The sequence below is a fragment of the Chrysemys picta genome, chromosome 1, assembly GCF_011386835.1.
Source record: "Chrysemys picta bellii isolate R12L10 chromosome 1, ASM1138683v2, whole genome shotgun sequence".
NCBI lineage: Eukaryota > Metazoa > Chordata > Testudines > Emydidae > Chrysemys > Chrysemys picta.
In genome coordinates this window covers 30,185,485-30,199,263 of record NC_088791.1, presented here as the reverse complement: position 1 = coordinate 30,199,263, position 13,779 = coordinate 30,185,485, and the positions used below count along the sequence as shown (strand labels likewise).

General features: G+C 39.2%; 1 protein-coding gene across 5 annotated transcripts in view; it reads left to right on the top strand.

Annotated features, from left to right (window-relative positions):
- Positions 1-13,779, top strand: part of LRRK2 (leucine rich repeat kinase 2) — a 130,990-nt gene that overhangs the window by 12,910 nt on the left and 104,301 nt on the right. For all 5 annotated transcript variants that reach the window (XM_065554212.1, XM_065554216.1, XM_065554223.1 and 2 more), the window contains 3 exons: positions 607-713; positions 5,825-5,913; positions 8,019-8,153. In XM_065554212.1, coding sequence (XP_065410284.1) covers positions 607-713; positions 5,825-5,913; positions 8,019-8,153 — 331 coding nt within the window. The remainder of the gene's footprint in view (positions 1-606; positions 714-5,824; positions 5,914-8,018; positions 8,154-13,779) is intronic.

The following is a 13,779-nucleotide window of genomic DNA, read 5'->3' as shown; positions in this document are numbered from 1 at the left end:
CTTGGTAAACTGTTCCAGTGGTTAATTACTCTATTAAAAATTTACTCCTTATTTACAGTTGAATTTGTCTAGCTTCAACTTCCAGCCATTGGAATACCTTTCTTGGCTAGATTGAAGAGCCCATTTTAAAATATTTGTTCCCCATATAGATACTTATAGACTGTAATCAAGCCACTAATATGCTTTTTCAATATGTGAGCCTACACATCTGAGATCTAGTAAGTTTTCCTAATAAACTAGGAAAATTTAATAGTGTGTTTTCTCCAACATGAGATGGGTAAAATAAGGAACCTTTTTCAAATTTGGCCTTGGGTATCTTATTCTCAGAGGTATTTCAGATTCAAGGAATTTGCATATTATTGAGCAGCTAGTTAACTTTTGTTTGTCCTCTGCCTTGTCTTCTGTTAGTTCATCGTATCTTGTTTAGGTTGTTAGGTTTTCAGATCAGGGAATATGTTATATGAGCTAGATTGTCCTTTTTCCTGTATGCAAGGGGAATGGGAAACTGTTTTATGTTTTAAAGTAGAATATCTCTTCATCAGAGAAGGGACACAAGTAAGAGAGTTGACATGTCTGTTGAAAAATAACTACATTTTTATTTTCCAGGTGGGTTGGTCGCTTCTTTGTAAATTAATAGAAGTGTGTCCAGCCACTCTATGTAACATAGCTCCTCAAGATGTTGGAAAGGATTGGGAAGTACTTGGTGTTCATCAGTAAGTACATAAATTTTTACAAACAAATATTGTATGCAAAATGTCTTAGAGTTCTTCTAGAAGAAGAAAGGAGAAAAATGTGTTTTCTAACTCATTAAGTAATTGTTCTAGATTAACTTTTTAACTTGGTTATTACAATTTTATCATATAGTAATGCAAACTAAAAAAATGCACTAGAGTTACATCATAAGACTTAGGTGAAGATTGAAATGTTGTTTGGAACAGGATCTAATGGACAAAAACTAGGATAGCAAAGAGGAAAAAATACTTTTATAAAAAGATTTATTGGAAAGTGAACAAGTAAACTGCTGTATCATTGATTGCCATTCCCATATTAGAAAACCTCTTTGAAATTAACTTGATCCAAGATTATATGAGGAACCTATATAGTGATCAGTGTGTTGTGTTTGTGTCGAGTATGTTGTTTAGTAGGTAGGCTAAGATAGTAATTGTTGAACCAGCTGGAATTGTTAAGTATTTTCACTCCTAAATACGGTGCTTTACTATTAGAAACCTGGAAGTCTTAAAAGCATGAACTGTCACTAGGTTCTCATTTGGCAGGATGTGGAAAGGTCTCTTAGACAGCCAAAGGCAAATGAAGGCATTTCCGAACCATTTTGACAATATGGGGGCAAACATTTTAGAAAGAGGTTGATATTACAATATTCGCTAGGTCTTCAAATTGATTTATTCTTCTCACCAGCATTACCTCCATTTTCCCCGCGTTCGTCATCAGCAAACTACTGCATCCGAGCACTCATCTCATTTAGGTACCACGACAGCCAGGTGATTCCATTCTTAGCATTCAGAGTGAAAGAAATATTGGGTATCTAAAAGGGTGTCATAAGGAGGAGGGAGAAAACTTGTTCACCTTAGCCTCTAAGGGTAGAACAAGAAGCAATGGGCTTAAACTGCAGCAAGAGGGGTTTAGGTTGGACATTAGGAAAAGGTTCCTAATTGTCAGGGTGGTTAAACACTGGAATAAATTGCCTAGGGAGGTTGTGGAATCTCCATCTCTGGAGATATTTAAGAGTAGGTTAGATAAATGTCTATCAAGGATGGTCTAGACAGTATTTGGTCCTGCCATGAGGGCAGGGGACTGGACTCGATGACCTCTCGAGGTCCCTTCCAGTCCTAGAATCTATGAATCTAAATATAGTTCTGTGACATCTACATACTGTTGGCAGATTAGGGCATTTTATGAACTCACCTAGCAGTTACACATATCTTAAGTTGGGAAGAGGATAAAGTTTTGTGGAATTCTACAAGTGAGAACTTGGAAGGTAGAAGTGCAGTCACCTTGTGGTAGAGTTTGAGAGGAAGGATCTCTGCCACTTCATGGAGTTTCCATCAGTCTTGCTAGCTCTTTAAGATGGAACAGCAGCATCTCAGGATTTAAGCTGTCAAATGCAGCCAACTGATGCAGTAATATGGGTAGGGAGGTATGTTCCTCATCGAAGGTTAAGAAAAGGTAGTTCACTAGTGTGGTCAAATATGTAACTGGGAAGGTCCAATATCGCAGGTCAGGTGAGCGCTCTTTCCAATCTTCCCCATTTCTTTTCTCAAGAAGGGTACCAGGTTGTAGTTGGTAAGATCAGTTGCATCAAACTATAGTTTATTATGCAGTGGCTGGACTATAACTTTATATGGTAGATGATAGATTGTTTATATAGTTAATCGTGGGTGCCAACTCCGTGGGTGCTCCAGGGCTGGAGCATGCATGGGGGAAAAAATAGTGGGGGCTCAGTACCCACCAGCTACAGCTGTTCGTGGCGCTGCCGATCAGCTGTTTGATGGCTGTGGAAGAGGCTTGAGGGAGGGCAGAGAGCAGCGAGCAAAGGCAGGAAGAGGTGGAGTGAGGGAGGGACTTCAGGGAAGGGGGAGGAGTGGGGGTGGGAAGAGGTAGAGCGAGAACGGGGCATTGGAGGAAGGGGAGGTGTGGGGTGGGGCTTTGGGGTGGAGCACCACTGGGGAAAAAAGTAAGTCACTGTCTATGGAGTCTGTGCCTTTAAGAAGGCATTAACAGTTTTTGTTTGTAACCATACCAGGTGCTCCACAAGTCAGGAAGGACAATGACTGAACCCATATGGGATAGTTCAGATTTCTTTAGTATTTTAAAGACTCCTTGTTGAGTGATTGGGCCAAATTCTAAGAGGAGTGGTATAATAGTGGCAGTAAATACTGTCATTCGTTCTTGGACTCCAGAAAGCTGATCCCTATTCTCGTGATGTAGTCACACAAGCCTCCCAAGGGTCCACATAATGACAATAGAAGCAAAGCTCCTATCTAGACACAATCTGTTTCTGAGCATGAGCAGTAGGGCATGCTGCTGACATCACCAAACATCATTTCGTACCACTATAAATACTTTGGCTAATTCTGCACAGTCCTATCTGAAAGCATGACTAGAGAAACTAGTACTTGGAAGGAGGTACGCCTAGCATCTTTTTTCGTCAGTGCCAAAGACAGAGCAAATCAGTTGTTATATTTAGAGCTCTTTGTAGGAGTGTCCGGTATGTACCGTAGTGCTGTTGCATGAACTGCCTGATGGTTGCAGAGGGGCGGTATGCAGATAGGCTAGAGATGAAAACATAATTTATATACAGTTGATTTGTACTGTAAGATGATACTCCTTTGTGTATTTTTGGAAAACAGAAATTTTAAGTTAGAAATTTTGACATAGATTGTAAGTGCTCTGGGGCAGGGACTGTCTTTTTACTCTGTGTTTGTACAGCACCTAGCACAATGGGTCCTGATCCATTATAAGGTCTGGTATCTGCTACAGTATGACAAATGAATAATTATAATAATTAATTTGACTAATTGGTTTACAACACTTTCTAGCTCAACCAAGGTATATTAACTGTTACAAAAAACAATGCAGCAATTGAAGTAACTTTTCACATCTTAACTGATATGTTGATAAGTAGTTTATATAACAACTCTCAAAAGAAAAAAAAAAAAAGGAAATTCTCTCAGCATATCTGGGCTCTTTCTAAATGCTCACAAACCTTTTGCCAGAGCTTTTGTAATCTTTGACATTAAGTTGGTCATACAGTAAATGAGGTGGAAGTGTTTAACTTTCCTCTCTTTCAATTACTTTTGAGATAGGAGGGTGTGTGAAGAATTTCTTTGAGCAATGCACAATCTTTTGATCTTAATAACCATGCCCCATTCTGTGTTTGTTTTGTGTGGCACTATACTGAACCAACTCATGTCTTTAGAATGTAGGTACTTCAGAACTGAGATTTATTGTTTGGCACTGCTCACCGGCTGTGAAATGTCCAGAACACACAGGGGCAAACCTGATTTCCATTTCCCTTCCTGTACTAGAGCTGGTGAGGGTCTGCTGTGCAAAGGAGGGGGTTGGATTTCAGGAGGCTGAGCAGAGTAATATGGGCCAACTCTGGGCCTTGCATTCAAGGTGTGGGACATATATGGACAAGGGAGAAATTGGATAAAAGGATCTGGCTTTCCTCCACAATGGGGTGCATTAGGGATGTTCAGGACTATGGTACTTCAAGCACTGGGTTGAAATATCCTCTGGGAAGTCTGTGGAGCTACTCTACAAGTTTGAAGGGAGAATATTTTCCTTCCCTCCAAGCATCTCCCCAGCATTCAGACCAACTAAAAATTTGTCTGAGGTCTCTGCCTCAGTGTAGAGGACTTGTATAAGTCCTTATGCCCCTCTTAAGTCCGACAAAAGAGATCAATGAATAATATTGCAGGTGCAATGTGACATCTTTTCTCATGAATATCAAGACTATCTTTAACTGAAGCTTGATTTCCACTGTTAAGAATGACCCAAATAGTGCACTTGATCCAAGCCTAAATTTCTATATCCATAGGTTATGCAATGGTCACCTGAAGCCTACACAGGCCTGGTGTTTATTGGATTTGTGTTGGGTCAAGACAGTATCTCACTTCACTGTAAATTGGTACACAAATCCAATATATATGGTAGTTGCTTTCAGATGTATGCCACTGACATAGAACATAGGCAAGCTAGAAATTTCTCTTTATAAATAACACTGCTACACATATTACTTTGTGTGGTATGGAGGGTTGTAAACTGTGGCTGAAGACACCCCGAACTTATGAGGTAGTACCTGCTCTGCTGCTAGCTCATCCCTGGCTCCTAGATATTGCGGTACCACTCTATTGGATTGGGACTCTTTGGCTCGAAGAGATGGGTCTGGAGAAAGGGGCAGGAAAAGCTGGGAACCAGATAATCTCCCTCAGCATATTCCTCTGGGACCCTGTGATTTCCAGGGGAAAATCTGTCCAGAAGTCACTGTGGGTTGAACCATGCTGCGAATCATACTATGGTGACGGAGAGGGAAGACCAGCAAGTTGTGCAAAGGCCTTGGGATTCCATGCTGGTATGCCTGTCTTCCAGGGAGTCTAAAGCTGGATATTGGGGAACCATTTGTTCTAGGCAGGGTAGTGAATTCCTTTCTCCTAGGTGGGACAGTTGTGAGGGAACTCAAATTTGTGAAGAAAATTACTCAGTTGCTCTGCAGGTAAACCCAGCAGCATGTGGCCTGTTATGTTCCTTGGTAAAATATATTTTATTTTATTTTATTTTATTTTATTTTATTTTATTTTATTTTATTTTATATATATATATATATATATATATAGTATGACTTGTATCCCTTTTTTCTTTTTACCATTTTACTCCCGTAGGGCCAAATTCTGCTCTCATGCATATGTCTCCATTGACTTCAGTGGGAATTGTGCATGTGTATCTAATGGCAGAAGTTGTTCCTCAGCAGTTAAGTGATTTACAAGGGTCCTTTTATCTCGTTCCATTTTGTTATGTAATTGTCTATCATTACATCTTTCTTTTTTAAAAGATGTACAGTATCAATAAACAAAGTATAATATATATAAAAATAAAATATCAAAAACTAGTTATGGTCATTGATGGCTTAAACCAAACTGACAAAGGTATAAAATTTCTTTGAGTCAGAGCTAAAAATGGCTTTAAAAACTTTTCCCTGGGTTAAAAAAATTCTATTTCTTCAAGCAAGTGTTTGCTGTATATCTGTATTTGGTGTACTTTGAACTAACATTTGATTAGTCTTAATATTTTTTTTCCATTTTAGGCATATTCTTAAAATGCTTACTATCCACAATGCAAACAGAAACCTCTTGATAATAGGACTCAAGGCACTAAATCTACTACTCTCTTCAGGTATTATGCATTTTACTTTCCTAATTGGTATGATATTTTTAATTGTAGACTATAATATAAAATGGGTTATTCGACACATTGGGCCTGATTCTTCTCTGCCATGCACCTCTGTGCAAAGTAGGAGTAAATGCTACAAAATTGTAATAGTGGTATTTTGCACCTACTTTGCACTCACTTTGCACAGGTGTATATAACTCCACTGGCTGCAAAGCAATGGAGAATATAGACTTTCATTTTTGCTTCTCTGAATTTTTGTTCAGAACCATCAACATTAGCATAGTAACAGATGCTTGCTCAGTAGTTAAGTAATTTTTCTTACTAACTGGAAGGGCAAGTTTAACTGATTCTGACCTACTTCCATTTGTAATAGCTAGTATTTCTGAAAAAATCAGACTCTCTCGGAGACATGGTAATTTCTGGTTTCAGAGTAGCAGCCGTGTTAGTCTGTATCCGCAAAAAGATATCATCCGAAGAAGTGGGCTGTAGTCCACGAAAGCTTATGCTCTAATAAATTTGTTAGTCTCTAAGGTGCCACAAGTACTCCTGTTCTTCTTTTTATGGTAATTTCTATCATTCTGCTCACTAACAACCTGATCCTCCTACATCCTGAGAGCTTCCTGTGAGATGCTGAACTCTTTTTGAACTCCCACTGAAATTAATGGGTATCCCCAAGGGTTATATTCTGCCACCCTTACTCTCACTGAATAATATCTTACTGTACATATACAGTAGAACCTCAATTTTATGAACGCCTATTTTACAAACCGTTTGTTATAGGACCATTTTTCCCAATGGGGGGAAAAAAATCACATAATGAAAGTGATATTGTTGAAGAACAAGTCAACATCCCTTCACATTCTGGTGTCTTCTGTGCATTGGAAATAACTTTTCAGTGGTTTGAAGAACAAGAAGAAAGCAATGCAATGCATCATACTGCAAGTTAGGCACCGTACCTACTGTAATTTTGAGATGTTCAGTTTTATGAGTTTTTCAATTTTATGAATTCCTCAATCCCCAATTAGTTCATAAATTAGAGGTTCCACTGTAGTGAGGACTATGGGCTTGATCCAAATCCTTTTGATGCCAGTGGGAGTCAATCCATTGAGGTTTAACAAGTTTTAGGTCAGGCCCTATTTGCAGACCAAGGTACTACTCAATATGAACAATAATGATGGCAAAATATGGCCATTAATGAATGACTACTGCTAGCAGTTTTCCCTCAGTCTCGTATGTCACAATGCTCCTAAGCTATCAACTAGTTATTCTATCATAGGTTATTTCTTACTGATACTGTTCCTCCCAGTGATACAGTGGATGTAATTGATTAATCAAACTTTACCCTTATAGTGTGTGTGTGTGTGTGTGTGTACTTTAATTATACTCCAGTTAGAACTGCCTGGCCAAGAGAATGCAGAGCTGTAGGACTTTACATTCTATATATACTGTAGGTTCTAAATAGAACAGATTAGCTGCACAATGAATCATACTTTTCATTAACACAACCTTGAAAAATTGTCATGAAAATATTAGTCCAACAAAAAATACACCCTTCCCATGATAATGATTATCATGAAAGAACCTAATCATATTTTACTCATCCATCAGAAAAATCACTTGCCATAGGTGAGTAGTTGCATGCAGTTTTGCAAGGCTGTTTTAACTCTGGCCTTCTGATGAGTTGTTTTACATGATCACCTATTTACTAGACACTTTCCCCAAAAGACAGAGTTTATCATAAGCTTTTAAAGAACCCATGTTAATTTAAAACGCGTTCAAGACGTAGAAAATGCCGTTAGCATTTTTTATTCTTTATAATACAAGCAGTTGGCCTGATACTTCAGTCCTTATACAGGCAATGGTTCCTTTGGGAGTTTTGCCTGCATAGGAACTGAAGGATTGAGCCTAGTGACAGCAAGTGACTCTGGGAAACCCATATTTGCTGTAACAACACATGGATTTGACCCATCATAGTGAAGAACAAAACTAACACTTTTTAAAAGACCATATGAAATAATTTGTAATCAAGTACTGTGCTTCAGATAGAAATGATCAACGTAGTTTAGTACAGAATATAATCACGTCTTATTCTCTCTTCTGCTGTATAGATATAATTACCATTATGCTCTTGGATGAAGAGACAGATGTATTTTTGTTGGTGTTTGATGCTATGCAAACCTTCCCAAACAATGAAGAAATCCAGCAATATGGATGTAAAACTTTGCACATGCTTTTTGAGAAAGGTATTTATATTTTGCAGTTTATCAAGATGAAATTACTCATAATTTGGGAATAAACTAAAGATGCATACCTAGCTGCAAAAATACATGCTATGAGTTCTGAACTGTTATATTTTTATATAAGTAAAGAAAGGATCACACCTCAGTTGATTGGGTGAATCAATACAAAACCCAGCTTTCAAGATCATACAAGAAAATACTCCATTGACTTGAGTGCTGCTAAAAAGCTGTCAGTCCAATGTCCATTTGTAAATGTTTTCAGTTCAGAATAGTTGTGATTCTGATTTCTGTTTCTGAAATTGCTAAAGGTTTGAAGACTTTCACATTTACTGTATAATCGTTTGTTTTAATGTATTCAGAAAAAGAAAATCTTTATGTACTGAAAACCTGCAAAATAGTTTTTACTTGCCATAGCTGGTTTTGATAGATCATGATATTATTAAAGCAGGTCTTTAATCAAAGTGAATCATCTTGTTTTAAAGTTAATTTTAAGAAATGCAACACCTTTACTGAACCCACAACTATTTCTGCTCACAGGGCTGGCCCACAACATTTTGGCACCTGAAGCGGGGAGCTCAAATGAAATCCCTATGCCCCCTCGCTTGGGCCAAAACTTTGAAAGGTCTCAATTCTGCCTTCTTCCTGTTCTGTTCCTCTCATGGTACTGCTCTGCTACCTACTCTAATAAAGGAGAACTAACAAACTTAAACACTTACATTTTCTGTTCAGGCATTTGAAAGTTAACTTTTCTTATCTGCACAGTAAACACGGACGTTTTTATCTGTTTGAATAATCAAAGTGGTGCTTTCCGTGCATTCTTGGTTGCAAAGATTTGACCTGCTTCCTGAAGGTCCACAGTCTGGGCCAGCTCATGCTCTACTGAGATGGTTACAAGGCTGACCAGCCTCTTCTGTGTCATTGTGGAGCGTAGATGTGTTTTTATTAACTTCAGTTTGGAGAAGCTGCGTTCTCGACTGACAACTGTTACAGGAAGTGTTATAAGTATGTGCAGAGCAACAAAAGCATTTGGAAAGAGGGTGGTCATCTTATTTGTGCGCATATATTCCAGAACAGCCTTTGGAGTTGATCTTGCTGAAATGTATCTTGAAAGGGCTTTCAGTTCATCACCTAAAACACTCGCATCAATATCACACATGTCATCATGTGTCAACACTGTGTCTAGTGCCCTGCATTACTGGTGTAGGTCTTCAGGTAGAGTGAGGAGTTTTGGAATATCATACAACATCCCAAATATACTGCTGTGTTCCTTGAGCTGCATGAAATGTTCTTTAACTGACTGTATTGCACAATCTAGCACCTCGTTAAAGAATTCAACTTTGAATTATTTGGGTCTCTTATGGGATTATCCCGTGCCTTGTAATCAAAATGTCGTCTTCTTCGGTGACTCTTGTATTCTTGAATGAGTGGGAAAATAGCTTCAGTGTGAAGTTCCTCTGCCAACTTCTGTGCACTCTTCAGAACGTTTTGAAATTCCTCATCTGACCGGTAAGACTGTAGGTATGACTTTGCTTTGTCCAGTTGTTCCATTGTTCCAGATATATCAAGCTCAACACCTTGAGGAATCTCTTGCTTACCACATTTATTTCAAACAGTATGTCATGCCACAACACTAAGCCACACAGAAATTTAAAGTTATGTTTGTTTCCGGTGATTCCATTTCCCTCTGCCACTGTTCTCCTACAAACACTGTCATAGCATTATCCTCCATAATGGCAACTATGGCATCATCTATCTTCCCAATTTGGTGTTTGATAGGCTTTATTTCCTCCACTCAACTTTCCCATCATGTGGCACTCAGTGGTTTTAGTGTCAGAGAGGATGTTGCTTCAACATTTGCCATCGATGAGTTGATGGAGACAAAAATACATAGATGCTTTGAATTACATTAAAAATTTCAGCAGCCTCCCTAGAAGCTAATGCTGCATCACTGATCACCAAGTTCAATGGATGAGAACTGCCTGGCACAAAAAAAGCTGGAGGGTTTACCTCTCGGATTCGTGTCTGTACTCCTCTGTTCTTTCCTCTCATGTTGGCACCATTATGTAGCCCTGACCTCTTATGTCAGCTATCGCAATTCCCATATCTTCCAGCTTTTGAAGAAGCACATTTGTCATATGAGCTCCTGTAGTATCCTCAATGTCAATACATTCTAGAAAATGCTCTCTGACAGTCATCAGTGCAGGGACATTTTCACTAGGTTCTGTTGTTCTAAAACACACCATTAAAGTCCTTTGTTCTTGTCGGAGAATAACAGAGTTCTCACTTTCTGTTTGGGTACAGCAAGTCAGATACTTTATTTTCCCAAGCAATTGTGTAGAGGGAGAGAGCTCAACAGGTAAACAATTACAGCAAGCATTTATACCTTTTGTTACAGACAATGAGCAACAGCTGCATTTTGTTTATACATGGGTCATTCTGATATCTTGTTTTGCTCACTAATGTAGGCTCTTAATATGGAATGTAGACTATCTACACAAGGTCGCAACAACTTCTCTCACAGTTCTTTCCCATTCGCCTCACACATTCCTCGCTTCTACAAATCTCACGTTATTAGGGTTACAGTTAGCCTGACTCTTGCTAACGAACTGTCATACATTGCATCCCCTTCCTGTCAGTTCTTTCTCTGCTTCCACAATCCCCCCCCTTTTGTACTACTAGTACAACAAACATTTTCAAATCTCTATTTGCATTAAGTCTTGGAATTCAGATTCTACTTAAGGGGTTTTGATTGGATGTAATGACAATGCATGATGAGCATGGACATGAAAGGTATTACTATTATTACGTCCTTAACGACAACAACACCATACTCCTACACTAACACCAACACAAACAATAATATTCCCATAGCAATAATATGATGGGGTTGTTGTACAGTCTTAGTCATAAAACACAATACATCATACTTAGTACATAAGGTGGACACTCTATAAGCTGTATGAAAGGCTTACTTTTCAACTTTATATATATATATATATATATATATATATATATATATATATATATATATATATATATATATATATTTTGAAGCATGTGAATTTGCCCTTGTATTTCAGAGATTTTTCTGAACCTCTGGTAACAGTGAAAGCAAATTTTGAAATCGATCAGGTACTAACCTAGTCCAATTAAAGGGTATCTGGAACCTAAGGGCAAATTGCAAAATTCTATCTGCAGGCCAGTAAATAATATGATTCCCTGAAGTGGTAATGAGATTAAAATGTATGTCTTGCAATGTGGTGGCTTTAACATACACACAGCTATCATTAGTTTGAAAAAGTAAATGTTCTGTCAGGGTAGTTCCTTGTCCCCTACCCTCCCAGCAAACGTAGTCATGAAGAGTAACAACTGCTCCTGGCTTCAATTTACGGATACACTGAAGCTGTGGGGGTTCTAACAGCCAAAATGTCCATTGACTCCCTAACCCCATCCAAATGTCAGATGTAATCCCAGGAGCACTGACTAAAAATCGATTGGGCATACCAGGAGGTCTAATTACCCAGATGTCTCGGTGAATTACCCAATCCCACATGCATCCTCCCCATGGACCCCACAGGATTTGGTATGTGGGAGCCCACCCCTCCACTCCCCAACCGGTCCATATGCTTGGAAGGAGCTCTGAGAACGTCTGCACTTCCCTCCAGAAAGTCTTCGAGTATGTCTCCATAGCCACAGATCAGATGGTACTCCTGATGTGTCTGTAAGGGCAGTGGGCCAAGCCTGATGCTCTAGATCATTCCAAATGGCCATTAGCTGGTCATTCAGGAAATCCTGAATTTCTGAACATGCTAGATCCCACTGCAATGCCTTCCCAGCCTCAGTGATATTCAATACCATCTCTGTCAGCAACTTCTGGGTCATTGAGCTAAGGGCGGAAATAACATGTAACTCACCAACTCCAGCCTGTACCTGGGTTAGTTGTGCCCCAGAAACAAGGCCAATGGCCTTCTCTAGTTGCCCCAATTTCTCATCATGTTTTGGTTCTTAAAAATATTCCAAACTGCTGCTGCACTATTGGCCCCATCCCAAAGGGATCTGGTCAAGTGTCTCTTCTTTCTAGAGGAAATAACCCAAGCCCTCTGTTGTGCTAATCTAATGGCAGCCCCCTGTGAGCAATTTGGGTATGTAGAGGTGATCTGGAAACTGGCTAAGGGCAATGAAAATTTAACAGTCCCTAGTGTAGTGTTAATCACAGTCCATTGATATCCTAATACATCTCTCTTTGGTGTAGTACTATACCACATCTGTTGGTTGAACACCTTTATGTACTTCCTGGAGGCATTGATATTAATGGCATAAGAAGGGGTGTATTGCAATAAGGTACAGGTCACATTATTAGTCACTGGAATAATTTCTATGCAGGTAAAATTTCCAGTGGCAAAACAAACTCTTTGGGTATTCGTTTAATTGTTCACTAATTGGGTGACCAAATAACAATAAGGGCCCCTCATTTAACACAGTGCAAATTCCAGGAAAATTCGCTATAGAACCCATCAATTGCAATTACAGATTCTTGGGGTTCACTGGTAATGATATCACATACTTTTATCTCCACTGATCCATTCTTTTCCATTCAATTGTTCGCTTATATGGGATATCCTGAACCTTAAAAATATTTTTTTTCAAACAATATTTAAATAAATTACTAAAGTGTGAAGGCCTTGGCCATTGGTTTTATCAAATATATGACATTGTCTGTATTTGGATGTGTTACAGGGGTAATAGTGTAATGGAGAAGATGGCAGGGGCAATGGCAACAAGGTGCCTTTGATACTTATCATTTAAAATCCAATTAGGGAGGGCAATACATGCTGAAGGACTTATCCAAAACACCGGGCACAGCCTGTAGAATAAACCCCAAAATCCAATCAATACCACGTTCCCAAGCATGGGTCCCACAAGTTTCTTCCTGCCAGTGTATAATTCTTTGTTTCTTGACCAGGGTGAGTTCTTAATGTCTTTTGTAGTCAGGAATTCCTCGACTTTGTGGTTTCAATGAAGTGAGTGTTCCTTCTTTTTTCCTGAAACAGTGTGGTTTAGCATCATACAGGGGAGAGGTTACTAGCACAACACCCTGTAATGGTTTTGCTTCTTCTAGAAAAATCCAAAGGCACAGTAGGTCTGTCAGTGGACAAGGGAGAGGTTACTAGCACTTCACCTTGTCTTTTTTTTCTTTTTCCTGCTGTCCAGAAGACACAGCAGAGCTAGAAGGAGAAATAAGCTTATCAGTTGGAGAGTCCTCCCGAGGTGGAGGGGTCTTTTTACAGTGAGAAGCATGGGTCCAGGCAGGTAGTCCTTGGCACTTCACAGCGTTGTTGGTGGTTAACAGGACTTGGAAAGGGCCTTTTCAGTGTGGAGCCAAAGCAGTCTTTCGTTGATGGACTTTATGTAGACTCAGTCTCCTTGTCTCAATGAATGGCAGGACTACTAGGGTCTTTGGGTAGCACTTCTTTTATCTGTGAGAAAAGAAACCTAACACATTTCATTAATGCCTGACAGTGTTTTGCAGATCTCATAGTTGTTTGGGCACATTCAGGCCCCTCCTTTTCTTGGTTGTCAGCCAAGTCTTAGCTGTAGCAGTGTCCTTGAATGGGGCCAGCGTCTTATC